The 26772-nt window shown below is 47.3% G+C and overlaps 1 protein-coding gene, 1 long non-coding RNA gene and 1 pseudogene across 7 annotated transcripts in view; 2 read left to right on the forward strand and 1 right to left on the reverse strand.

Annotated features, from left to right (window-relative positions):
• LOC138923221 (uncharacterized) overlaps positions 1-26772 on the forward strand; it is a 48142-nt gene that overhangs the window by 13518 nt on the left and 7852 nt on the right. The gene's annotated exons all lie outside the window — the stretch shown is intronic.
• Positions 584-1323, forward strand: LOC111770333 (COP9 signalosome complex subunit 8 pseudogene; annotated as a pseudogene).
• Positions 20440-26772, reverse strand: part of FBLIM1 (filamin binding LIM protein 1) — a 28911-nt gene continuing 22578 nt past the window's right edge. For 4 of the 6 annotated variants that reach the window (XM_070260925.1, XM_070260926.1, XM_070260924.1 and 1 more), the window contains one exon: positions 23667-25162. In XM_070260925.1, the coding sequence (XP_070117026.1) occupies positions 25049-25162 (114 nt within the window). In that variant the 3' untranslated portion in view covers positions 23667-25048. Of the gene's footprint in view, positions 21805-23666; positions 25163-26772 lie in introns of those variants that run through there. The other 2 variants (XM_070260927.1, XM_070260923.1) reach the window with 1 other exon arrangement.

Here is a 26772-nt window from a genome sequence, read left to right on the forward strand (position 1 = left end):
CTCAGCATGGTCTGAGGAATGGTGCCATGTCCGCACCCAGGATTGGAACCAGTGAAATGCTAGGCTGCCCCAGCAGAGCGCACGAACTTAGCCACTTGACCACAGGGCCGGCCCCAGATAGATATTTTAATATATGTCGTTTTTGTATAGTATGCTTGAGATATAGATATATATATATATGGGGGAGGTGTGTGTGTGTGTTTGGGAGTTATCAGCATATAAATGGCATTTAAAGTCTGAAACAATGAGATCACCAAGGGAGTCAGTGTAGATGCAGAAGGAAAGAGCACCAGGAATGCCCTGAAGCACCTCACTCTTAAGAGGTCTCAGAAGACAGGAACTTGCAAAGCCTTTGAGAAGGAGCAAACCAGTACGGTAGGAGGAAAACCTAGAGAGGAGCAGTGTACGGAAGTCAGATGAAGAAAATGTTTGAGGGGCTGGCCCAGTGGCGCAGCGGATAAACGCGCACTCTGGGTTCACCGGTTTGGATCCCAGGTGTGGACATGGCACTGCTTGGCACACCATGCTATGGCAGGCGTCCCACATAGAAAGTAGAGGAAGATGGGCCCGGATGTGAGCTCAGGGCCAGTCTTCCTCAGCAAAAAGAGGAGGATTGGCAGCAGTTAGCTCAGGGCTAATCTTCCTCAAAAAAAAAAAAAGAAACTCAAAACCTTTAGGCTTCTGGAAAATTGTTACACCCTCAGGATGTGATCTGCTTCTAGCCTTGTATCTGTTCCATAATGACATGAATAATACATGATTTCTTTGGGAAAGAATACTACTTCCTATATAATCTGCAAATTCTGAAGTTGGAATTTGGTCAGTTCTTGGCAGAATTTGGTCAGTAGGACAAAGAATCTAGCAGAGAGGTTTTCCTGGAATTTATATAACCATTAGTGCTCACCAGTGGTCTGAGGTGATTCAGCCAGTCATGCAGAGCTTAGAGGTGCAACAAAGCAGACTTTGCCCTGGTTTCTCAAGCGTATACCTCAGTAATCACTGATGACTTTGCAGCTTTTGTTGGACTTGTAGAAATATTAGAACGATGTTGGCAAACTGACTCCATCGCAAGAATGGTAATACCCTGAGAGTTAAGTGCCTGGATGTTTCCTTCTAACAGGTTCTCTTAACCGTCATCTTGGAGCCTGCCCTAGTTCCAGCAATCCCCAGTGAACAACAATGAACTAGTTTGGCCATGTGCTTTATTTGAAAATGTATTTATTATCCTGGGTTCAAGCTCCACCATCAGAATCCTGTGCACTGATAAATATAGAAGTTAGTATTTTTATCTTCAATTGTATTACCTTATCCTTCCTTACTGAAGCATGCGATACAATACAGATAGAAAATATTACATATATTTTATCCTGAGACATATATGCTGAATAGTTGTTAAAACAATCTTTAGTTTGAAATATTCATCCATTTGGATGAAGCCCAGCATATCATGTAGTTAAGTTTATATTTCTAATTACTCATGAAATATTGCTCCCTCCAGCTTATATAGAATAGTCTTCAACTGTTTTTTCCACCTGTGCCAGCACACACTATGCTTCCATTAGTTACACTGATTCTTACTAGTAGTGATTCATTTGGAGGTCGAGAAAGACTGTCTCCCTAGAATGGAATATCAGAATTCCAGGAGATCCTGATACATCTGCTTTGTGGGACTTTTCTCACACCTCCTGAGAATCAGTGACGTAGAACTTAAAATATAGCTAAGGAACAAAGGGCCATTTTCTTAACAAACCAGTTACAACAAATAAGATGTATTTCTGATGGTGTGAGTGTATCAATTGCTGGTGTGGAGGATATGTCATAAAAATTCGACTACCTTGAGAGGTCCAAGAATATTATTATTATTTTTTTTTTTTTGAGGAAGATTAGCCCTGAGCTAACATCTGCTGCCAATCCTCCTCTTTTTGCTGAGGGAGACTGGCCCTGAGCTAACATCCATGCCCACCTTCCTCTACTTTCTATGTGGGACGCCTACCACAGCATGGCCTGCCAGGCAGTGCCATGTCCGCACCCTGGATCTGAACCGGCAAACCCAAGGCCACCAAAGCAGAACGTGTGCACTTGACCGCTGCGCCACCGGGCCAGCCCCAAGAATATCATATTTTTAAAAAGACTTATATCTCCTTTCTTTGGAAAAATGTAGCATCCATTGTATTGGAGAATTTGAAACTATACAGATACCATGCCGGATGTTTCTAACCATTGGTTGTAGTTCTGCTTTCGGAGAAATACAGAACCAGTTTCAAGTTTTCTTGTTTGCTTTTTGTGACAAGTTCTCTGAATATTCTAACTTAGCTTTATGTGAAACATCTCTAGTTCATTTATTATGCATTTGTCCAATAAATACTTAATCGACTTTTAAATTAGAGAATAGAGGAGTTTGCTGCAAAAGAGCAGAAAAATGGAGTGGTAGTGGGCAAGGGGTGTGTGGCTGGGGAAAATGGGATGGAAAGAAGTTTGTTTTTCAGGTGGAAGAAATTACAGTACTTTTTTACAGCACTGCTGGTACAGTAGAGAATTGATGTGGGTGGGACAGAGTTGACTGGATCCATGCCTTTATCTAGGAGAGAGGGGCTGCATAGGTGAAGGAATTGGCTTTAAATAGGAACATAAAATAGTTCATCTGGTGAAAGATCAGAATGTATGTATGGGTGCAAATGCTGGTGAGTGGATGTGGTTGAGCAAATCTATACAAGAAATGCCACTAATATACTAAGAGACAGAGTGAAGATAAGTAAATTATCTATGCCTCGTTTTCCAACCAAAGGTGGGAATAATGATACAGTACACCAGTCAAAAGGTTTTGGATTTACTATGTCACAAACATTTTTGGCAGGATCTTGGTGTGTTTTGTTTCCCCCTGACTGGTCATTATCTAAAATCGTGCCTAGCAAACAGTAGGTTTTCAATAAATATTCATTGAGTTAATTTTAGAAATCTATTAATTAACTATCCTACGTTTGCCATATCTACCCCACGGGGTTGTTTTGAAGATCCAAGGAAATGAGAGAATGGATGTGAAAGTGCTTTAGGGGCCGGTCTGGTGGCACAGCAGTTAAGTTTGCATGTTCCGCTTTGGAGAAATGCTTTTCAAATCTAAGGTGTTTATGTAAAGGAGAGTTGGGATAAAGTGCATTGAGTTTTTTGACTTGTTAAATGAGAAATACAATATAAATATGGAAACAGTCATTATGGTTGGATTTTTTTTCCTTAGAGAGATAAACGAAGACCTAAAGATTCTGTCAACTGGTTTGAAACTCAAGGATGGAATACAACATTACATAAAATAGGATTTGACCCTGTAAACCATGTGATGTTACAGAACTGACAAAAGGATACAAAGGCCAGAAAACTAAAACCAAGTCAATTAGCTTTATGTGAATGGCATAAATTAAGTTCCAAGTTACATTTACAATACGGGGCATATGAGTGTTATATTACCTCTCTTTTCCTTTTTTTTCTTCTTGTTTTTTTCCTGAGGAAGATTAGCCCTGAGCTAACATCCGCCACCAATCTTCCTCTTTTTGCTGAGGAAGATTAGCCCAGAGCTAATGTCCATGCCCACCTTCTATATTTCATATGTGGGACACCTGCCACAGCATGGCTTGATAAGCAGTGTGTAGGTCCGTGCCTGGGATCCAAACTGGTGAACCCCAGGCCATCAAAGCAGAGCATGTGAACTTAACCACTGTGCCACCAGGCAGGCCCTCTTTTCTTTCTTTCTTTGTTTTGTTTTTTGGTAGATTATAATTTCCAGAGCAAATACAGTATCAGAGTTATGGATTTACTTTTCTAGGTAACAGAATAAAGTTTTACGTTTATTGATGTTTCTGCTGAGGATTTCTTAATATACGCCAAGTACACAGGACTGTTTTCATGATAAATCTGTGTGGTCTTCCCACATATTATAGGACTGATCTGGACCGAAGTTCTGGCTGAAAAAGATAACTAAGAAAAAAAAATCCCATTCAGCACATTTCCATTTTCTGAGCATTCCACGGATTAAAGTAATATATTTAATTGCTAGAGTTTGAGAGCAATTTCCTATATGTGGAGGTTTTATTCCTAGGAGAAGCTCTTATCTTTGGTCCTGATGGAATACCTGCAAGGAGAAGTAAATCAACACATGCCATCATTTTCAATTTTTCATCATTATCACTGGTGATTGGATATTACATAATCAGCCAAGGTCATACAAGAGGATTCAGTGGAGCAATTTAGGATTAAATTTAGGAATTTGACATTAGGAACTCATTGGGATTCCCATAAGTGTTTTTAAGCGTTGCAGTATGGGGATGCTTAATTAGGCTACAGGCCTAATTCCCGCTGTTACCCAGCACGAGGCCTTTTAGGGTTACTTAGAAAAATACTCAATTCTCAGAAAATCTCAGAAGTCAAGCTCAGGCTTAGGAAAGATATTTGCTGAGTAATGTAACTCAGTCCCCTTCTTGTAAAGCCAGAAGTGCCATATGTGTTTTTCTAATTAGCCCCACCAGATTTCTTCTAGGCGTGATTACGTGTCATGAAGCTAACCGTTCTCCCTCTGGGGATTTATGCATCCTCGGTGAAATTTCTCTACACCATCTGATGTGATAGTCTGCCTATAGGGGTTTCCTGTGGCTCAGTTCTGGGTCACGTTGAAGGGTTGTGCCACCTAGTCTTAGCCTGCTTCCCCACTGCCCCCACTGCCTCAGTCAACAACAGTGGTGACACCCACAAAATAGATCTGCCTTCAGAGTAACACCAGTCCATCTTGAATCTTGCACAGGGCATCTTTCAATCTGAAGGCTCAAAGCCCATTGCAAACATTAATTATACTTCATAAATACCTCATTGATACTAGGCTACAAGCCCCACTAGCCCCATTTTATGATCAGACAAATGAAGAGATGGCACCTCCTCTTTGGCCAACTCAGAATGAGGACAGATCTGGGTCATGAGCACAGCTCCACTCGCCTACTTAAAACCGCCCCTAGGGCTACAGGAGAACTCACTTCCTCTCCATGTTCCCCCAATACTCGGAAAATATATATATATGTTAATGTGTGGGTGCGTCTCTCTGAAATGCCTACCTTTCTTTTGCTGCTTCTGTACCTTCCATTCTATCTAGATGTGGGGGTATTTTGTGCTTGAACTCACCTTTGGCAATTTGTCCAAAAAAAAAATTGAAAGTTTGTTACGTTTGCACTTGATGTATGCTTATCATCATCAAGAGCAATGAGGCCCTTTTTGACCTGTGTTTTCCTTTTTCTTTTTTGGACGGGATTGATTCTGTTTTGGTTACCTCGTGGCTAAGAGGTTGCGCTCTGGAGTCACCTTAGCCAGTGCTGCCCCCTCGAGGTTGCCGATGCAGCTGCCCATGGTAAAACCTAGATTGGGCCTGGGTGTGAGAAGCACAGAGAATACAAAAGGACCAAGTGGTCATTGTCATGATAAACTGAGAAACTTTTGCTTGTGTGCTTTTATGAGATAGTGTAGTGAAAAGAGCACCAGCAGGCAAACGCAGAGTTCTCATTTTGGCCATTGGCTGACTGTGTGATCTCAGGCCAGTCATTTCTGTCTCTGTGCCTCAATTCCCCACCAATAGAATGGGAGCTGCTGGTCTAGTCCAGGGGTCAGCTAACTCTGTCTGTAAAAGGCCGAATAATACTATTTTGGGCTTGGTAGGCCATGTCGTCTCTGTGGCAACTACTTAACTCTGCCGTTGTGACTCCAGAGCAGCCGTAGACAAAACGTGAGCACAGGAGTATGGAGGTATTCCAGTAAAACTGTATTATGGACACTGGATTTTGAATTTCATATAATACTCACATGTTATGAAGTGTTATTCTTCTTTCAGTTTTTTTTTTTTTAAGGTTTTATTTTTCCTTTTTCTCCCCAAAGCCGCCCGGCACATAGTTGCATATATATATATATATATATATATATATATGTATATATTTTTTAGTTGTGGGTCCTTCTAGTTGTGGCATGTGGGATGCCGCCTCAGCATGGCCTGATGAGCGGTGCCATGTTTGCACCCAGGATCTGAACCGGCGAAACCCTGGGCCACCGAAGCAGAGCGCGCCAACTTAACGACTCCGCCACGGGCCTGGCCCCCTCGATTTTTTTTAACCATTTAAAAAGGTAAAAACTGTTTTTAGCTCCCAGGTTGTAGGAAAAAAAAGGCAGTGAGCCAGATGTGGCCCAGGGCTAAAGTTTGCTGATTTCTGGACTAGATAATCTCAGAGAGCCCTTCCAATATAATCTTTGATTTTAAAAGTTGACTTAACTATAGTTCCTTTTTATTTCTTTTGCTTAGAGGATGACCTAGTATATGCTATCTAGTGTGATATGAGGGACATTGTAAGACACCTTGCTCCAAAAAAAGATGTCTGCCAACTTCACACTGGTCAGCCTCTGACACTAGCAGTTCTATTTCTAGAGCTGCACTGTCCAAGACTGTCCACACCAAAAGTGATACTGAGTACTTGAAATGTGGCTAGTCTAAACTGAGATGTACTTAAAGCATACAGTGCACACCAGATTTTGAAGACTTAGTACCAAAAAAAGAAATTTAAATTATCTCCTTAATATTTTATATTGATTATATGTTTTAAATATTTTTGATATATTGAATTAAATATATTAAAATTACTTTAATCTGTCCCATTTTATTTTATAAACGTGGCCACTAGAAAATTTGTTGTTGTTTTGTTTTTGTTTTTTTTGGAGGAAGTTTAGCCCTGAGCTAACATCTGCTGCCAATCCTCCTCTTTTTGCTGGGGAAGACTGGCCCTGAGCTAACATCCATGCCCATCTTCCTCTACTTTATATGTGGGATGCCTACCACAGCATGGCTTGACAAGCAGTGCAAAGGTCTGCACGCAGGATCCAAACCGGATCCAAACCGGTGAACCCCGGGCCACTGAAGCAGAATGTGTGAACTTAACCACTGCACCACCGGGCCAGCCCGAGAGAAATCTCCTTGGCATCAGTCAGATCTCATATAGCATTTCTTTAGGCCCTTTGTGACCATGAAGAACACTCCCCACCCATTATCCTCTATCTTTCCTTTGCCTTATTTTTCTTCTTTGTGCTTATTTCTACCTGCAATCTCTTGTTTACTTGTTTTTGTCTACATCTCCCACTGGAATGTAAGCTCCAGTGCCTAGAAGAATGTCTGGCAATAGGCACTCAGTAAAATAAATCTCCCCAGCCTTCTCCCTCTCGATTAGCCACCTCCTAGAGCATCCCTACTCCAGCTAGACCAATCTCAGTGCTACCCCAATGCATGTTTATGCCTTATGTAGGCCCAGGGCCTCTTTTGGCTGCCTGTGACTACTTCTATCACCATTTGATGTATTTTTTTTTGTTTTTTGAGGAAGATCAGCCCTGACCTAACTGCTGCCAATCCTCCTCTTTTTGCTGAGGAAGGCTGGCCCTGAGCCAACATCCATGCCCATCTTCCTCTACTTTATATATGGGACGCCCACCACACCATGGCTTTTGCCAAGCGGTGCCATGTCCGCACCCAGGATCCGAACCAGCGAACCCTGGGCCTCCGAGAAGCAGAACGTGCAAACTTAACCGCTGTGCCACCAGGCCGGCCCCTGGTGTATTTTTAAAATTATCCATTTGTTGGATGCTATCTCAGTCAGAACAGTTAGGAAAAACAGAAAATAGTCTAGGTAGTTCAAATAGCAATGGATTTCATGTAGGCAATTGATTGCAAAAGGATTGAGAGGGCTGGAGGAGCAAATGGAGGAAGGAGTCCAGAAGCCCGCTCTTGTCTTGGTGCTGATGGACCATCTTTGGGTCTGGTTTCCATCTCATTCCAGCAGATCACTGCTCTGGAACAAAGAACAGCCTACCCCATTGCCCATAGAACCAACCAGTTTCAGCCTGAAGAGGAAGTCAGTTGACTGACACCAAGATGGTATTTCAGAATTTCTTCAGGACTAAAGTTCTGATTTATGTTTATTCCTGCCCCAGAGTAAATGGTTGTTGAATTAAATTCCTAGCCTTGGCTAATATTGCCCATTGCCACCTCCCACAAATGTGTTTTCTCTTCCCTTTCCTCTTCCCAATCCTACCCATCCTCCCAGCTCCATCTCAAGATTCACCTCCAAGAGTATATCCCTCTCCAGCCCCCACTAGCCTCTGTGGTCTTGCAGCATTTTCTTTGTTGTCACTCATTTTGGCCCTTTTCTACACATGTTCATGTTGTCCATGTCATATCTCCCTAACTGGACTGTACGTTCTGGAGGGTAGGAACTCTTCCATGTGGAACCCTACAGCTGGAAGGGATCTCAGTGTTTATCTAGTTCAGCCTTTCATCTAATATCTGAATCTCCTTTACGACACTCACAACTTCTCATTTGGTCTCTTGAAGACCTCCAGTTCTAGGCCTCTCTGTACCTAAGAAGTCTGGCACAGTGTAGAAATATGAGAAGATGCTAAATCAATGTTGTTGAATCCATGCGACTTCTCCCTTAAGACTGAGTCAGTGCTTGGCTGGGTGTGGGACACAGAGAAGGAAGAACACTGAGGAATGAACAACTTTTTGGCTAAAAACATTGGGAAATGTTTCCAACAAGCTTATGTCCAGGCTGTAATTCATATGTTGTCATTCAGCCCTTGCCCAGTGTTATTTAGTATGAGTGAATTACAAAACGTAAACTCAATATCTCTTTTTTCTCTTTAGGAAAGACTATGGGGAGTAATCATTCAGGATAACATTCATATAGAGGACTAGACAGACATCTTATCCATGTCACTAACATTTGGCAGGAGCTTTGCAGCTTACGAAGCCCTTTCCAATACTTCAGCTCATTAGAACTTCTTAGTGGAGGCAGCATTGTCCTAACTTTATAAGAGATAACTGAGGCTTAACTTAAGTCCTGGGGGCCAGCCCGGTGGCGCAGCGGTTAAGTTCGCACATTCCACTTCTCAGTGGCCCGGGGTTCGCCGGTTCGGATCCCGGGTATGGACATGGCACTGCTTGGCAAAAGCCATGCTGTGGTAGGTGTCCCATGTATAAAGTAGAGGAAGATGGGCATGGATGTTAGCTCAAGGCCAGTCTTCCTCAGCAAAAAGAGGAGGATTGGCAGTAGTTAGCTCAGGGCTAATCTTCCTCAAAAAAAAAAAAAATTAAGTCCTTAGGGTGGCAGAGTCAGCGTTCAAACTCAGGTTTTCAGGGTTCAAAGACCTAGTGCTCTGGGACCAGCCTGATGGCATAGTGTTAAGTTCACATGCTCTGCTTCAGCAGCCAGGGGTTCACAGGTTCAGATCCCAGGCGTTGACCTAGCACCTCTTGTCAAGCCATGCTGTGGCAGCATCCCACATAAAATAGAGGAAGATTGGCACAGATGTTAGCTCAGTGACAATATTCCTCAAGCAAAAAAGAGGCAGATTGGCAACAGGTGTTAGCTCTGGGCCAGTCTTCCTCAACTAAAAACAAACTAGTGCTCTGTTTTCACTAAGGTAGACAGTCGTTCATCTGAAAAAAACCCTGCCACTCTAAGTAGAGTTCACTCTGTTGCGCAAATGCTGGAGAAAGAACTGGGGTCAGCCACCAGGTATGGATGCAGATTCCTCAGATGTCAGGAATCCCAGATAGATGGCAGGGGCCAACCAAATACTTCTCTAGTCTTTCCCTCTCCAATCTACCCTCTGTCTATTAGAGAAGTAATTAAATTCCTCAAATTCCCCTGTCCCAATGCTACCTGTGTGCTAGGACTGGCCTGTGTCCAACAGGTGTTGCTTCCTGGGTGGCATAATTTCAGGGGCTCCTTGATGATGCCGTCGGCCTCCTCCCACTCACTACCCCCACTCACTGGCTAGTTCAACTGAAATGTCAGTGCTGGAGCTGCTCTCTGTTTAAGTGTGATCCCTGTTAAATTCAAAACCACCTTGGGAGTGATACCATTTTAACACCATTAGCAATCACAAATCTGTGTGAATGAGTTTCAGAGTTTTTCCTCAGAGTAGTGTGGGGTTTTTTTGTGGAAAAATAAACATATTACACAAGTGGTAAATATTAATTTTTTATTAATTAATTGAGGTGAGCCTCAATGATAGAACAGGAAGAAAAACCCCAGAGCAGATCAGCACTGATACAGAAACTTGAGTCATGATCTGGTGTTGTTGCTCACCTGGGGCAGAGGGTGACCTGGTGAGTGAATGGTGCTGGGATAATCTGTAACCAGTCTGGACAGAAATGCAATGGCTCTCATCTCACTATGTACAAAAAAATCAATCCAGATATTAAATATGAAAGCAAAACTTTAAACCTGTCAGAAAAATATAGGAGATGATTGTTATGAGCTCAGGGTAAAGAAGGGTTTCTTAAGATTCAAAAAAAGGGCAGATCCTAAAGGAAAGGACTGATCGATTAGCTCCATCAAAACTAATCAAAAGACATCTTAAGGGGCTGGCCCCGTGGCCGAGTGGTTAAGTTCGCGCGCTCCGCTGCAGGCGGCCCAGTGTTTCGTTGGTTCGAATCCTGGGCGTGGACATGGCACTGCTCATCAGACCACGCTGAGGCAGCGTCCCACATGCCACAACTAGAAGGACCCACAGCGAAGAATATACAACTATGTACTGGGGGGCTTTGGGGAGCAAAAGGAAAAAATGAAATCTTTAAAAAAAAAAAAAAGACATCTTAAAACAGGCTCTCAACTCTGGCTGAACACGAGAATCACCTGAGGAGCTTTTTGTGCGTGTGAGGAAGATTGGTCCTGAGCTAATGTCTGTGGTTAATCCTCCTCTCTTTGCTTCAGGAAGATTGTCACTGAGCTAACATCTGTGCCAGTCTATTTTTTGAGGAAGATTAGCCCTGAGCTAATATCTGCCGCCAATCCTCTTCTTTTTGCTGAGGAAGACTGGCCCTGAGCTGACGTCCGTGCCCATCTTCCTCTACTTTATATGTGGGACGTCTGCCACAGCATGGCTTGATAAGCAGTGCAAAGGTCCACCCTGGGGATCCAAACCGGCAAACCCTGGGCCACCAAAGTGGAACCTGCAAACTTAACCATTGCGCCACCAGTGCCAATCTTTCTCTATTTTATGTGGGATGCCACCACAGTGTGGCTTGACAAGCAGTGCTAGGTCCACGCCCAGGATCTGAACCTACAAACCCTGGGCCGCCAAAGCAGAGTGTGTGAACTTAACCTCTGTGCCACTGGGCTGGCCCCTGAGGAGCTTTTGTAAAATCCTGGCACCCCATCCCCACTGGGAGTGGGCCCTGGGCATGGCCTCACCCCTAACGTTTGCAGGGCCTGGAATAAGAGTACCAGTGGAGATTCCCATACTAAGGTCTAAATATTTAAAAGCTACAAATCAAGCTAACAAACTGTTAAATAAAATGTTTTTCTATGCTCCTATCTTGAGAATACACCCTCAAAACAACTTGGAAGGCCAGATTCCCACGTAAAATTCTTAGACTCCTTGGAGTTCCACCTCGATGGGGCAGGTCGAGGAGAGTTAACCCTTAGTCCTCAGCCTTTCTTAGTTATTCTCTTCCTACCTCTAATGCCATTCTGCACCTCCGGAGCCTCATGCACGTGTAATGTGGGTGTCCCAGCCGCCACATCCAGGTACCAGCCACACTTCCTACAAGAAGAGCCCCTTTGTACATCCTAAAATCAACTCAAGGTCCTGGAGTCTGGGGCATTCTGCTTAAAGACAAATTAACCCTGAGTATTTCGAACACTCCTGGGAGCATTCCTGTAGTTGATCACCTTGACTCATCCAAAAACAAAACAGAACTTTCTATGAAGAAAGAAAAAAAATTATATAATACATTGTAAAACAATTCAATGTAACAAGGTTATTTTTTATCTTTTTTATAATTCCCATTATCTTGTGACTAGGATAATTGTGCTGTGATTTGTGTGTGTCTTAAAAGGGTTAGTCTGTTTCACGTAAGCATTTAAAATGTACTGTAATTTTTATAAATCTGTTTTAGCATTTCTCCACTTGGTAATGTCCTGGGAGCCCCCCAGAATGGAAGCATTCCAGGACCCTCTTAGTCTCTATGGGACCCTAATTTGGAGGTGCTTGTCTCTTTAGAACTTGTAATTGTACATTATCACCTTAAGGGCAGGAGGAAGTCCTAGTGTTCTGTCAACAGCTGCATAATATCTGTTGGGGAGATCATTATCAGAGAGAGGTTCACCACTGTGCCTTCTAGCCCGTGTGGGATGTTGAGGCAGGTAGGTCACCCACCAGGGAGGGCCGGACTTGGGACTCGGGTCTTCTCTCCCCAGAATGCTCAGAGAACACACCCCAGCTCTCCCCTTCCAGGGGTTTTGTTTATCTTGTCCTGAGTGTATGCTCAGTATGAGCTGGGAGCCCATGAAACCTGAGCCAGAGAGACCCCAGCTTCCAGAGACAAACCTCCATGCTGGAAGGTGACAGACGGATCTGAGGGACAAGCCCCTGCTATCAGCCAGGCTTCTGACTTCTGTCCCTAAGGAGACAGCATAGAGTTGGGCCTTTGGTCTCTAAAGCAGATCACCTGTTGTCCACTCCTGAGTGCGGTTGCCAGAAGCTGTTTCCACTGCTCACGTGATGTGTGGGAGAAGAAGATCAGAATGGGCTCAGTGGCATCTGGCCTGTGGGCCAGAGGGGAGCCTGTGGCCGGCTGCTGCTGCGTCTGCTATGAGCCAGCTAGCCTACACATGGCTCCCTTGTTTTTGTTTTTGTTTCAGTTATACAAATACATGTTTGTCTTCATCCATTTGGACTGAGATGACAAAATACCACAGACTGGGTGGCTTATAAACAACAGAAATTTGTTTTCTCACGGTTCTGGAGACTAGAAAGTCTAAGATCCAGGCACTGCAGATTCAGCGTCTGGTGAGGACCTGCTCCTCATTCACAGACGGCCTTCTTTTTGCTGTGCCCTTATGTGGGGAAGAGGGTGAAGGAGTTCTCTGGGTCTCTTTTCTTTTTCTTTTTTCTAATTTATTTATTTTTTTAATTTTGATTTTTTTGGGGTTTTTTTGAGGAAGATTGGCTCTGAGCTAACATCTGTGCCCATCTTCCTCTACTTTATATGGGGGACGCCTGCCACAGCATGGCTTGATAAGCGGTGCTATGCCCGCACCCAGGATCTGAACCGGCAAACTCCAGGCCACTGAAAAGCAGAGCATGCATACTTAACTGCTACGCCACCAGGCCAGCCCCTCTGGGTCTCTTTTCTAAGGGCATTAGTCCCATACATGAGGGCTCCAACCTCATGACCTAATCACCTCCCAGAGGCTCTGCCTCCTAATACTATGACTTTGGGGGTGAGGATTTCAACATATGAATTTGGGGGACACAAACATTCAATGCAGGGCCGGCTCCGTGGCCCAGTGGTTAAGTTCGCACACTCTGCTGCGGCAGCCCAGGGTTCGGATCCTGGGCGCGGACATGGCACTGCTTAGCACGCCATGCTGTGGTAGGAGTTCCACATATAAAGCAGAGGAAGATGGGCACGGATGTCAGCTCAGGGCCAGTCTTCCTCAGTAAAAAGAAGAGGATTGGCAGCAGATATTAGTTCAGGGCTATCTTCCTCAAAAAAAAAAAAAAAAAGAACTCATTCTATGCATACAATACTGTAACTTACTTTTTCACTTGCTATCTCAAAATGTTTAGGTTCATTCATTCAACAAATATTTGTTGAGCCCCTACTGTGTACTCAGAAGTTAGGGACCCAGCAATGTCCCTGCCTTCAAAGAATTTATATTCTAGTGAGGGGGCAGATATAGATGAGAAACAAACAAGTCATAATGAAAGCCAAGGATAGAAATTAACAGGGAGGCAGTCAGTTGGTGTGGTTTTATCTGATGTTTTGGCAATTCCATGGTGTGCAGTGGAGTTTCCAGGTTTTCTCTGTTACAAATGATGCTGCAAGGCACATCTTTGTCACATAAATTTGAATGTCTATAGGAGCAGATCTTAGGGCTTACTTAGATATATTAAACCCTTTTTCCATCTGGGGCTAGCAACTGTTACCATATCCATGGCTGAAAGGCAGCTGCAGTGAACATCAAGATGTGGGAGACAGGGCCAACCCCGTGGCCAAGTGGTTAAGTTCGCATGCTCCACTTCTGCAGCCCAGGGTTTCGCCGGTTTGGATCCTGGGCACGGACCTAGCACCACTCATCAAGCCATGCTGAGGCAGTGTCCCACACAGCAGAACCAGAAGGACCTGCAACTAGAATATATACAACTGTGATAATGGAGGCTTTGGGGAGAAGAAGAAAAAAAACGATCGGCAACAGATGTTAGCTCAGGTGCCAATCTTTAAAACAATTTTTAAAAATTAAAAAAAATAATAAAGTCTATTAAAAAAAAGATGTGGGAGACAGATGGAAGTGAGGAGCCACAGTGCAGGGAAGGGGCACTGGGTTTGGAGTCAGACTGCAGAACATGCCGTAACTCTGCCTTTGCCGGCCTTCTCTGAACCTCCCCATTTGTGAAATAGTGACGACCTTCTAAACTCACAGGGTTATTGCAAGGATTAAATGACGTCATTTCTCCTCATAGTCTTCCTGGAACAGGCATAAGCATTTTGTTCTTTCATTCATCTACTCATCAGACAACTATGAGAGGTCCATCAAATACATCCAATAGGGACAGGTTTCCCTAATGAGCAATGGCAGAAACCGCATAGTGCTATTTCATCCCTCACCTAGGAGGGATTGAGCCTTGGCATCTAAATTTTGGCATCTAAATTTTGGGAGCTCAGTAGATTTGCAGACTCAGGTCCCACTTCAGTATTTGCATATTAACAAGATCCACAGGATTGTGTATGCACATTTTAGTTTGGGAAGCACTGTGTGAGAGTGGGAGATAAATGGCAGATCGAGTTAAATATCTCTTCTTCTCAATTAGGGACTGGAGATGCTGACCTAAAACATACTTCTGGGTTGAATTTGGCCTTGTTGCCTAGACTGATGATATTGAGGTATTTATCGTTTTAGGGAGAGAACTCAAAAGACCAGATCATTAATCTGTTTCTCTAACCCGGTGTGGGAACTCAGCCTGCCTCAAGATCTTGTGGCGTCAGGGCTGGGAGGGGCCTAAGATGTCTTCATTCCAGCTCAACCTTCAGCTGCCGCCCCGCCTGCCCCTGCCCCACCCCCACTCCACAGGTGTGGCCCTGAGAAGGGCGGTAATTTGGTCAAAATCACACACCAACCCAGCCGGGGCCTCAGTGCTGGTTGCCAGCGGTCCTACCTCTTCCCTATCTCAAATTTTGGTCCATTATTTCTTTCTATGGATTCAGCTCATCTTTTTAGAAAAGTGAAATTTAAAATAATATTGACTTGTAAAACAATTATGTGCTTATTGTAAAGAATTCAAACAACTGTAAAAATTGACCCAACAATTCCACTCTTAGGTGTATACCCAAGAGATGAAAATCTATGTCCATACAAAAACCTGAACATGGGGGCTGGCCCGGTGGCACGGCGGTTAAGTGCACACATTCCGCTTCAGTGGCCCGGGGTTCACTGGTTTGGATCCAAGGTGCGGACATGGCACCGCTTGGCACGTCATGCTGTGGCAGGCGTTCCACATATAATGTAGAGGAAGATGGGTGCGGATGTTAGCTCAGGGTCAGTCTTCCTCAGTGAAAAGAGGAGGATTGGCAGTAGTTGGCTCAGGGCTAATCTTCCTCAAAAAAAAAAAAAAAAAAACCCACCCCAAAACCTGAGCATGAATGTTCATAGCAGCATTATTCATAACAGTCCCAAAATGGAAACAATCCAAGTGCCCATTAGCTGATGAATGGATAAATTGTGGTGTATTCATACAGTGGAATATTACTCGACAATAAAACGAAATGAAGTACTGATACATGCTACAGCACGCATGAACCGTGAAAATGTGCCAAGTGAAAGAAACCAGCCACAAAAGGCCATGTATTGTATGATTCCCTTCATGGAAATGTCCAGAATAGGCAAACCATAAAACAGAAAGTAGATTAGTGGTTGCCAGGGGCTGGGAGGATGCAGAAATGGGGAGTGACTGCTCATGTGCAGGGGCTGCTTTTGGGGTGATCACAATGTTCTGAAGTTAGACAGGATGGCGGCTGTACAGTTCTGTGTATATGCCAACAACAGCTGGTAAACAAACTTGAAAAGGGCGAAGTTTGTGGTATGTGAATTATATCTCAATAAAGCTTTGTTAAAAAAAAAGGTAGAAGAAAGAAAGTAAAATATCCTGTAAGTCACCCCACGCCAGACTCCCCCAAGTATCCCCCCATTCACTCATGAATATTCACGGAGGGCCTGTTCTGTGCAGCCTCGAGGCTGAGGACGCAACATGTAGCAAACACCTCACATCCTAAGAGCAAGGGCCACCCCGATATTCAGAGCCCCACGGCCAGTGCCTGCACCGCCTCCATAATTTCCACTGCCTGACCTCTGACCCTTACTTCCTTCCTTCTCCTGGTACCCCAACTCCAGCAATCTGTGGACCCACCCCCTGCTCACTGTCCCTCAGCCCCTCTTTCCTCACTGGTCTTTCTACCCAGTCACTCGCCACCTCCACAACCTTCCCCACTCCTCTCATCGTCGGTCTCACCTGACAAAACCCCAACACTAGTCACATCCACTCTCCACCCACTCTGCCCGTGCACCTGAGCAGCTGGACGTGGCTGGAGGAAAACACGCTGCCTTACCAGCTGTCTCACGGTAGATTCATGACGTCAGTCCTGGGTGGGCCCCTAGTGCTGCCCAGATGTCACAGTCATTCACTCTTCCCGTGACTGTGGCACACTCTCTATAAAATGGGACAGTAAAGTTTCTATCTCCTGAAGCTGTTAGCTGTGTTAGCACCTGGCACATAGTAGGCCCTCAATCAGTGGTAGCCACTAGGGTTATTATCTATGGTCAAGTCCAGGGGCTCCCTGGTGACCTGGCCTCTGAGGAGACCCGCTCTGCGATCATTTATTTTGTTCCACTGACTGGGCAGACATGGGTTCTTTGCCATCCTCCCTGAGACAGAAGGGGACGTAGTGGCACCGGGCAGTGAAATGCATGGCCGAGCTGAGCCGTAGGAGAGGGAAGGTTACAACTTCCTGCAGCCATTGTGCCACGAGACTGGTCAAGCCTGAGTCAGAGCCTGAGTCAAACCACGTAGCCAAAATGGAAACTTACCAGGGCCTCAGAAAGGGTATGTGGAGGAGTTGGGGGTGCAGACAGCCGCCCTCCCAGTCTGAACCCACAGGACACAACTGGGAGAGGAGGATGGTGGCCCCCAGTAATCCAGGCTGCGCCTCCCTCCAGGCAGATGAGATCAAAGCCCAAAGGAAGGAGGAAGTGTGAACCTTGCTTCCCCAGTGAGTGACTCACTTCATCCGTCTGGGGCAAGTCAACTCTTACCCCTGCAGGAAGCCTGCCTGCCTTCCCACCAGATGGGATCACCCGCCCCAGGTCAGCCTCTTCATAACACTGACCCGACTCGCCCACACCCTTCATTCCTCCACCTCGGTGTAGAGGTGTTGAGTTTTTTCAGGTGTCTGCCTGGGTCTACAAGTAGGTCTTGGAAGATGATAGAGACAGTGGGAAGGGCAGGAAAAGCCTGGTTCTGGAAGTCAGGACACCTGGGGTTGGCCACTAACCAGCTGTGTGAGCCTGGCAGGTCTCACACCCTCTCTGGGCTCCAGCCTCCACCTCTGCAAGAAAGGGCAGCTAGACTAGATGTCCTGCTAGTTCCTCAGCTCTGGAATTCTACCAGGGCTTGGGGCTCCTCCATCTCGCCATTGCCCCCAGGGAAAAAGCCCCAGCCACTTCACACAGCCTGAGAAGCCCGCCCTCATCCCCACCACTTCGTGTACCCCCAGCCACATTTGCCTGTGCCCAGCTCAGAAAGCGAGCACCTGGAATGCTCTTTGCACAGCACCTCAGCTGGCCATCCCCACTCATCCTTTGGGCTCCAGCTTGGATGACACACTCTACACGCCCCTTCTTTCCTGACCTGCCAGCTCTGTGGCCCCTCCCCCCCAGCAGAGGCTCTTCTCTTTTCTTTCCTCCCATTGACCTGAGCTCTGTGCCAGGGGCAGCATATAGAAGGGGTCAATGAATAATTTATGAGTGAACAAATGAATGAATGAAGTGGAAGCTTCATTCTGTGCAAGCTGGAGCCTTGGTTTGCTTCCTCCTTATGGGGCCTGGTGCAGGGCCACCCCAGGGCTCTGCCCTGCTGAGGACAGGATGCTGGTTGGAGGGGTGCAGATTTTCAAGGGAGGTTCCAGCTGGGCTCTGGCCCTGCCACAGCCACAAGCTGCCTGGTCCATGACTCACAGGCCCCAAACAGTTTCTTAACCCTCCCTGGCCTTTCTGCCTTCTGATCAGGCCTTCAGGCTAATACCTTGGGTTTCTCTCCTGCTCAGGCCAGTCTCTCTCCACAGGTCTGAAGTTTGCAAGATCCTCACTGGCTTTAAAGGACCAGCTCAGGATGCCTGGGCTGTGTTGTGCTTTCCCAAGGAATCCTTGCTCTGTTTACAGACAGGAAAAAAACTGCCACCCATGCTGGCTAAAGATCACCCTGATTTTCTGAGACCCCTCATTTGACATCTGTCTCCAGGTTGCTGGGGGAGGGGAGCCCCAGCACTTCCCCCACCCTACCAGTCCCAGAGGCCACGTGGGTTAGGGAATGCAGCCCCAAAGCTCTTGTTTACACTGCCTGTCCATGATAGGCAGTGCCTCCTGGAGGTCACAGCTTTCCCCTTTACTTTGTTTTCCCCAGTACTTTGTTTAACATTAAACTTTTAATTTTGGAATAATTTAAGATTTACAGAAACATTGCAAAGATCATACAGAGTTTCCTTAAACCCTTCATCCAGTTCCCCTTTGTCACCATCTTAGACTATGGCACATCTGTCAAAATGAGGAAACCAACATTGGTACAATACTATTCACTAAACTCGAGCCCTTATTCAATTCCACCAGTTTTTCCACTAATGTCCTTTTTCCATTCCAGGATCCAATCCAGGGAACCATATTGCATTTGGTCATATAGTATTTAATCCCTTTAAATGTGATGATGAGGGGCCGGCCCCGTGGCCCAGTGGTTAAGTTCACGCGCTCTGCTTCGGTGGCCCAGGGTTTCACCAGTTCGGATCCTGGGCACGGACACGGCAGCACTTGTCAGGCTACGTTGAGGCGGTGTCCCACATACCACAACTAGAAGGACCCACAACTATATACAACTATGTACTTGGGGGATTTGGGGGGGAAAAGCAGAAAAGAAAAAAAGAAGATTGGCAACAGTTGTTAGCTCAGGTGCCAATCTTAAAAAAAAAAAAAATGTGATGATGAAAGTATAATTATCTTTGTTTTACAGATGAAGGAAAAAGAGGTTCGGAGAGGTGAGTCATCTGCCCCAGTCCCACAGCTAGGAGGGGAAGGCTGTGCAAGGGCGGGCTTAGGAGCTGGCGTTTGCAGCCAGAATCCACAACTGGTGTGACCCTGAGCCTTTGTCTCCTTGTCTGAAGGATGGGATCATAGGTACCTGCTTCAAGGCAGGAGCGACGGCTCAGTGAGGTCATGTCTGGGCATCTTCCGCCCACAAAATGGTAGCTGTCATTGTTAGTATTATTACTGCCAGTGTCATTACCGAGAAGCCCAGATCTCTTGGACTCCAAGCTCGTGGTTAAGGATTATGTTTAGATGAGCCCCCGCCCCTCGCCCTCCGGGCACCTTTGCCAGGAGGAGGACAGGCCATACAGACCTTGCTTTGACCAGCCCTAAAGACTGAGAGTTAGAAATCCGAGGGTGTAGTCCCACTGTGGCCGCTGGCTGCATGTCCTTGGCAAGTCGTGGCATCTTCCTGAGCCTGTTTCCTCACCCGTAAGATGGAGATGATCAGAGCCTTCCCCGCAGAGATATTGGGAGGACTCCATGGGACCAGCACGGAGCAGCCCCCCAGCAGCTGTTAGCGTGGCTGACCTCTGGCCCCCTGAGGGGCAGGCGGGACACAGCCTGGGCCTCCCGTCAGGCAGGCCTGGTTCTGGCGCCAGGTCCGCCCCTATCTGGGTGGGGCCCCCCAAACAGGCTAACCCTGCTGAAACTCCACTTCCTGTCAGGGATCGTCAATCATCCTGACCTCTCCAGCCTCGCCCCAAACAAGAACTCAAGAAATAAGTCAGTTTCCACTGCTCCTTCTTACCCCCAGGCCTAAAGAGGTTGTGTCTCAAGGTCAAGTAGCTGGTTAGGGACTTAACCAGAGGGATAACCTGGGTCTTGCTGAGACTTTGTCCCAATCACCTGAGCAGAGCCTCAGGTGACACATTCAGGGACCGCTCTGGGGCCAGCTGCCACCTGCCTGCGGTTCTTAACTCTGCTTACCAGCACCTCCCCTGGCCTACAGGGGCTGCCCATAAACACCCGATGAAGGAAGTGTTAAAATTTCCAAAAAAAGGTGAGACCATGGCTCCTGTACAGATATAAAATCAACACGTGTTAAACATTTTATTTAACTCTTAAGGGAACAAGGTGGATGTTATAACTGATGGGCTCAAAAGGGCAACAGAAGAACATTCTCATTTATAGGTCAGGAATAGTGAAATGAATGTGCAAAGGTGAAAGGAGGTGAAACTGGTTTTCCCATAAGGGAAACCTACCAGATGGGACAGAATTGATCAGTTCCCTACAATCTGCAGAGCTGTAAGATAGCTCGAAGACAGTGAGAGGCTAGAGACCAATTACCCGGAAGGAGTGTGGCATGTAGACGGTGCGTAGTTTTCCACTGAAGTGCACATTTTTTGCTGCAGGAGGAAGGTCAAGTAGGGTGCACTCCACGGTCTCTAACCTGATGATCACTCAGGAGATTAGCATGAGTCACACACTGCGAATGCAAGGTTCTTTCTGAATGAACGGGGAAATCACCTCTCTCTGACAAACAAGAGCCTGCAGCCTCCAATCAGCAGCTCTTAAGATGAAGGGCTCAGGACATTTAAGATTTTCTTCAGCTGGATTTTGGCATCTGTATCACACGATGGATTCTGGAACATTCTAGAATGTGGGTGTTTGTGACATGAGTCTGTAACAGAGGCCTGTAGCTTTCACTGGATCTGATTTGATCCTGCCTCTGCTGTGCAGCCCTGGGCAGTTACACCATCTCTCTGATATACAGCTTCCTTGTCTTTGAATTGGAATATTAATAGTACCTATGTCATAGATTATCAATTTTTTATGAGTAGCTATTCACCTTATGAGAGATGTATTTTAAATTGATAAAACATTTCTTTGAAAATGTCTTGTGATCACTGGAATTCTTCCTTATCAGCCCAGCCTCTCTTCTCTCCCCCATCCTGATCCTCTTTGCTCTCTCTTAATTCTTCCTTTCCACCATTTGTGGCTCTAGCAGTGTAGGGAGCAGCATTCGGTTGCCCTGGAGGGGCTGGCACATGCTGGGTGGAGGTCACACCTCTGAGCACCTGGGTGTGGCGTCAGGTGAGGGGAATTCTGGGCAGGGGTGACAAGCAGAAAGGCTCAGTGTTCTCCAGCAAGCCCATGTGGTCCTTTGTCCCAATCCCGTGCTTACTGAGCCCAGGTTCCCAGGTACTGACTTGCAGGGGTGGTAGCCTGGGAACTCCCAGGTGGGATCCTCCTGGCTGGTGGGAGTTTGGGCCCATGGGGAATTCAGTCTCCTGACATGGGTCTCCCTCCAAGAGCATGTGATCCAGTTGCAGCAATTCCACAGCCACATTCGCTCACTTGCTAGTTTTCCATTTCGTTTTCTTCTCTCATGCTCACTGCAACCATGTGACCTGGGCAGGCAGGAATTATTCCCATCTTGCATCTGGAGAAGTTGAGGATCCGGTGAGAGGTGTGAGAACACTGGTGCCCCAGGGGCGGATGCCCAGTTCGCTGGCCCATCCTGCCCTCTAGTGGCTGTGCATGGCACCGGCCTTTAGGAAGCCCAGGTCTGCCAGCAGCATCTCACTGGGTTTGCACACAGCAATGGCTAGCCTTCCTAGGAGCCCCCTCTCAGGACTCCTACAGCACTCTATCAGCCACTTTCCCTGTCTCTGAGCATTAAATATATGTATATATTTAATTGTGGTCAAGTATATAAAACATAAAATGTGCCATCATAACCATTTTTATACAGTTCAGTGGCAAAGTACATTCTCATTATGCAACCATCCTCCCCATTCATCTCTAGAACCCTTTTTATCATGCAAACTGAAACTCTGTACTCATTAAACAACTCCCCACTCCAGCCCCGAACCAACCACCCTTCTACTTTCTGTCTCTATGAATTTGACTAAGTACCTCTATAAATGGAAGCAAACAGCATTGGTCTTTTTGTGACTGGCTAATTTCACATTGCAGAAATCTCCCTAGAAGTGTCCCCTGATGGAGTGACTTATAAATGTGTAGCCTGGGAGACAAAGGCATCTCCCAGAATTTCATTTAGGTATCACCCCTCCAAACACAACCAGCCAGAAATAAGGCTGGAACATGAGGGATCACAGCACAGGGTGACATTCCAATGCTAGGAAAAATTGAACCAAACCAAACGCGGGGACTAAGAGAGAAAAGTGGCCCCCGACAACCGGGTCACGGTGTGCTCCAGTCTCACAGTAGTCATGTCCTGAGCACAGCGCCTCTGAGCTGAGTGCAAAAATGCCAACACCCCCTATTCTGAGTCACTGCTGCTTCCCTGCCAGCCCCAGCTGTGGCGCCACATCCGAGGTATAAATGAATTGAGCTTCTCGATCACAGAATCATCCCTGCTTCCTGACAGCACACGTCCGGAGCAAACCCCACTTCCTTAAATCCTCCCCAAACCCCTCAATGCCTGCCCAAGCTCTGAGTCCCTCCTAATACCCGCTTACTGAGATGCCCTGTGCTTCCCCATGCTGTGTGGCCTCCCCTACTGCAGCAAGCATAATAAACCCAACTTGTTGACTGCAGGCAGGGCCCCAGTGGTCTCTGGGCATCAACAGGACGATCGAGGAAGGCTGATAAAAGGAACGATGGCTAAGAATTGCTGGCCAGCACCAGACGGAGGAGGTGCCTCGTGAGCTAGTAAGAAACCTCACCAGCCCGACGCTTCTTTCCATCACAGCAACCCTCTGGGAGAGATATTAGTATTTTTCCCATTTTACAGATGGGGAAGTCAAGGCTCAGAGGATTAATAACTCGTCCACACTACTGAGTAGCAGAGCCAGGTCTGAGACGCGCGCAAGTCGCCTCTATGAGTCCAGTGCCCTTTGCTGCCATGCACCCTTCTCTCTGAAGCTGCGCTCACCAAGCAAGCCCAGCTGTTGGTGCAGAGCTGCAGCGGGGGAGCCAGCTCACAGGGGAAGTGGTCCTGTTTGTGTGCAGAGAGCACATCCTTAGGTGGGTGTTGACTCTGCTGAAGGATCTGGTGGCCCTAGAGGGCCCCACCCTGGACACCCTGCAGCCAACCTCATTGCTGGTGGCTTGTGTCCAGGAGCAGCATGCTGGTGCAAGATGTCACTGCCGGGCTCAGGAGGAACATGAGTTCCTTGATCCACTGAGCTGAGCCCCAGTTTGGGGGGAAGGAGCTGCAGGCACTTTCTGGACACTTGTGACTCAGTGAGCAGATGCCCAACAAACATCTTTCCAGTGCTACTATACTACCAAAGGCCAGCACTGTTTACCTAGGCGAGATTGTAGCTGGAACACAGATGCATTTCTAATAGTTATGCATTTATTTTCATGTGTAATAGGAAAAAACATTACTAGCACATCGACGTGTGACTTCATAGATATATTGTTTAGCATAAGACTAAAGTGGGAAGTGAGAAAAGAAAAGAAATGTTGAGCTAAAGAAAATATTAAGGAAGTAAGAGAGTAGGTGGTCCTTGGGTATGACAAAAACTGTAGAGGTGCTATTGTGGGTGCCTGGAGTTTGGAACTCGCTGCTCTAAGCTTCTGGCAAGAAGCTGTGCGCTGTCTGAAGCCCCCGAGGGCTCTACAGAGAAACACGGCGCTAGGAACCAGGGGCATCTTCCTAGGAGCGCCTGGTCCATCAGGCCAAGGCCAGGAGGAAAGCACATTTGGTTTAATTTGTTCATGCCCTACAAAATGTCTTAGAAGTTACAAAGCAACAAGAGTGATTTTCCTTAAAAGGGAAAAAAATTTTCTAGGCGTGGCCTTAACGAGGCAGTGGTCACAGGGCAGCCTGGGCTGGAGGGCCCGAGTGGGACTCGGGAGATAACCAGGAAGGCTGAAGGGACACCCTGGAGGAGTCCTGGCACTGTCCTGGGGGAGTGTGTGAGTCTGCGTGTGTGCGTGTGGGGGTGCATGGCCCCAAACTCTCAGAGCTCCGGCACCATTGCCCGGCATACGACAGGCGCACAATCCAGGTCTGCTGAATTACTCTTGCACGCGGAGGAGGCACCAGAAGGCCAGGTGCAGGTGCCCAGGTGGGCAGTCCATGGCCGTGCCACCAATAGGTGACATTCTTGTACATTTATGAACAAAAGGGGGACACTTCCTATTAAGATTCCTCCCCCAGTAAAAAGTATCCAAAGAATGTTTCCCATCATTTAAACCTCAAATTTTTAAAAAGCCCTTTTTAAAGGACCTTGGAGTTTTGCTCAAACAGCTCAGTCCTGCAAGCCAGAGCTGGTCTCAGCACCCCCTACTGGCCACCTAAGGGGTCACTGCTAAGGACACAGGGTGCCATCTGGAGACGCCCCAACTCGCCCCTGGAAATGGGGGTCAAGGCCAGCGCTCAAGAGGGGCCAGAGCTTCGGAGGTGGGAACTCCGGGCATGATGCTCATGGTATGGAGCCTTCCAGCGCCCAGAGGGTAGAAGGAGCAGTTGTCAGTGTGAGGGGGACTGTCTGCCAGCCCCCCACCTCTGAGCTGCGGGGAGGGGCGGCTCAGCCCCCAGGGCCCAGATGTGATGGGCAGAGCTGCAGACTGGGCCCTGTTGTGGCTCCAAAGGAGAGTGCGCAAGAGCAGGTCAGGAAGGGAAACCGAGTCAGGGAAGAGCCCCCCACCCCCACCCACCCCACCTGGGGCTCGCGGGCAGCTCACGGCCCCAAGGCCGGTGCGTGTCCTCAGCAGCACCCCGCAGCACTCCGCTTCACGTGGCACGGCTTGCAGAAGAGACGGTCGTTCAGCGGGTAGCAGCCTTGGTCTGTGGGCTCCACAGACAGGAGGATCCGGCAGTCCTGCGGGAACAAGGCACGTGTGGAGGACCCCAGGCCTGGGCGCTGCAGCCCAGGGCCCGCACGGGGTGGGGACTCAGCCAGCTTTTGCTGATGGGGTGGACTGAATTAGTTGAAGGAGAACTGAGGACTCCGGGAGAAGAGGGGCCCCTGAGTGGGGAAGTCCCCTGAGGGATCACGGAAAGGGCTGGAAGGGCCTTATTAACCACCAGCAGCCCCTTTAGGATGCAAGCTCTGTGAGGCAGGAACCCCGTTTCCTGCTAGATCCCGCCTAGACCAGAGCCTGGTGCAGCTCAGGCACGCGATAAATATCTGCTGAGCGAGCGACTGAATCTATCCAGTCCCTTGATTTCTGGCCGGGACACTGAAGTCCGGGGAGGGGCGGGGCCTGTCCTGGGTCACATGGCTGGTTCCAGAGCTGGGACAGGACCAGGTCTCCAGGCTCAAAGCCCAGGGGTCTTTTTGTTGCTCCACAGCTACGCAGCTTCAACATTGAGACAAACTTACTATTTCCAATTTTTCAAACCACCAAAAGATTTGAAAATGAGGAGGATGGGGTTTGGGGCCCAAACTTTGCCAACTTCACTCTGTCGCAGGCCCGCACCTCATCTGGGCCTCACTTGGACACGCGCTGGGCAGTAACGATGGGAACGATCAGTGTCCGGAGACCCGGTTCAGGTCACAGCTGGTATCCTCTGGAAGCTGCATTGATCTCCCCACAGAGATAACTCTGGGGTCCTTGGTGCCATCCTGACCCAGCACGCCCAGCCTGGGAAGGCACCCTCATGCGTCTCTTCCCGACATGAGGTGCAGTGGCACCTCGAGTCTTTCGAGTGGACACCTGGGCTGTTCCACGCCAGGATCTGCACTGTTCCTAATGGCCGCTCACTCGGCAGTCTGAGAGCATCACTGCCAAACCTCAAGTTCCACAGGGGCACATGTGACCTCTCCTAAATTAGAATCAAGTCAGGACACCCCTCCAACATGACCGAGTCACGCAGGCTGCAAAGGAGCTGTGGCAGAAAGCCGGCTAGACCCAGCCCAGACAAACGAGGGTCGCAGCCACTTTTCGCAGCCTCAGTTTCCTCATTTTTTTTTAATTTTTAAAAAATTTTTCCTTTTTCTCCCAAAAGCCCCCCAGTACATAGTTATGTATTTTTAGTTGTGGGTCCTTCTAGTTGTGGCATGTGGGATGCCGCCTCGGCATGGCTTGATGAGCAGTGCCATGTCCCCACCCAGGATCCAAACCTGTGAAACCCTGGGCCGCTGAAGAGGAGCTTGCTAACTTAACCACTGGGCCATGGGGCCAGCCCCATTTTTTTTTCTTTTTAGTTTTTCCATTTTTCAGTTTCCTCATCTTAAATGGAGACAATAAATCCCACCTCGCAAATTCATGATTAAGATTAAAGAAGGCGGGGCTGGCCCGTGGCCGAGTGGTTAAGTTCGCGAACTCTGCTGCAGGCGGCCCAGTGTTTCATTGGTTCGAATCCTGGGTGCAGACATGGCACTGCTTATCAAACCATGCTGAGGGAGCATCATCAAACCACGCTGAGGCAGCATCCCACATGCCACAACTAGAAGGACCCACAACGAAGAATATACAACTATGTACC

The sequence above is a fragment of the Equus caballus genome, chromosome 2 (assembly GCF_041296265.1).
Source record: "Equus caballus isolate H_3958 breed thoroughbred chromosome 2, TB-T2T, whole genome shotgun sequence".
NCBI classification, from domain to species: domain Eukaryota; kingdom Metazoa; phylum Chordata; class Mammalia; order Perissodactyla; family Equidae; genus Equus; species Equus caballus.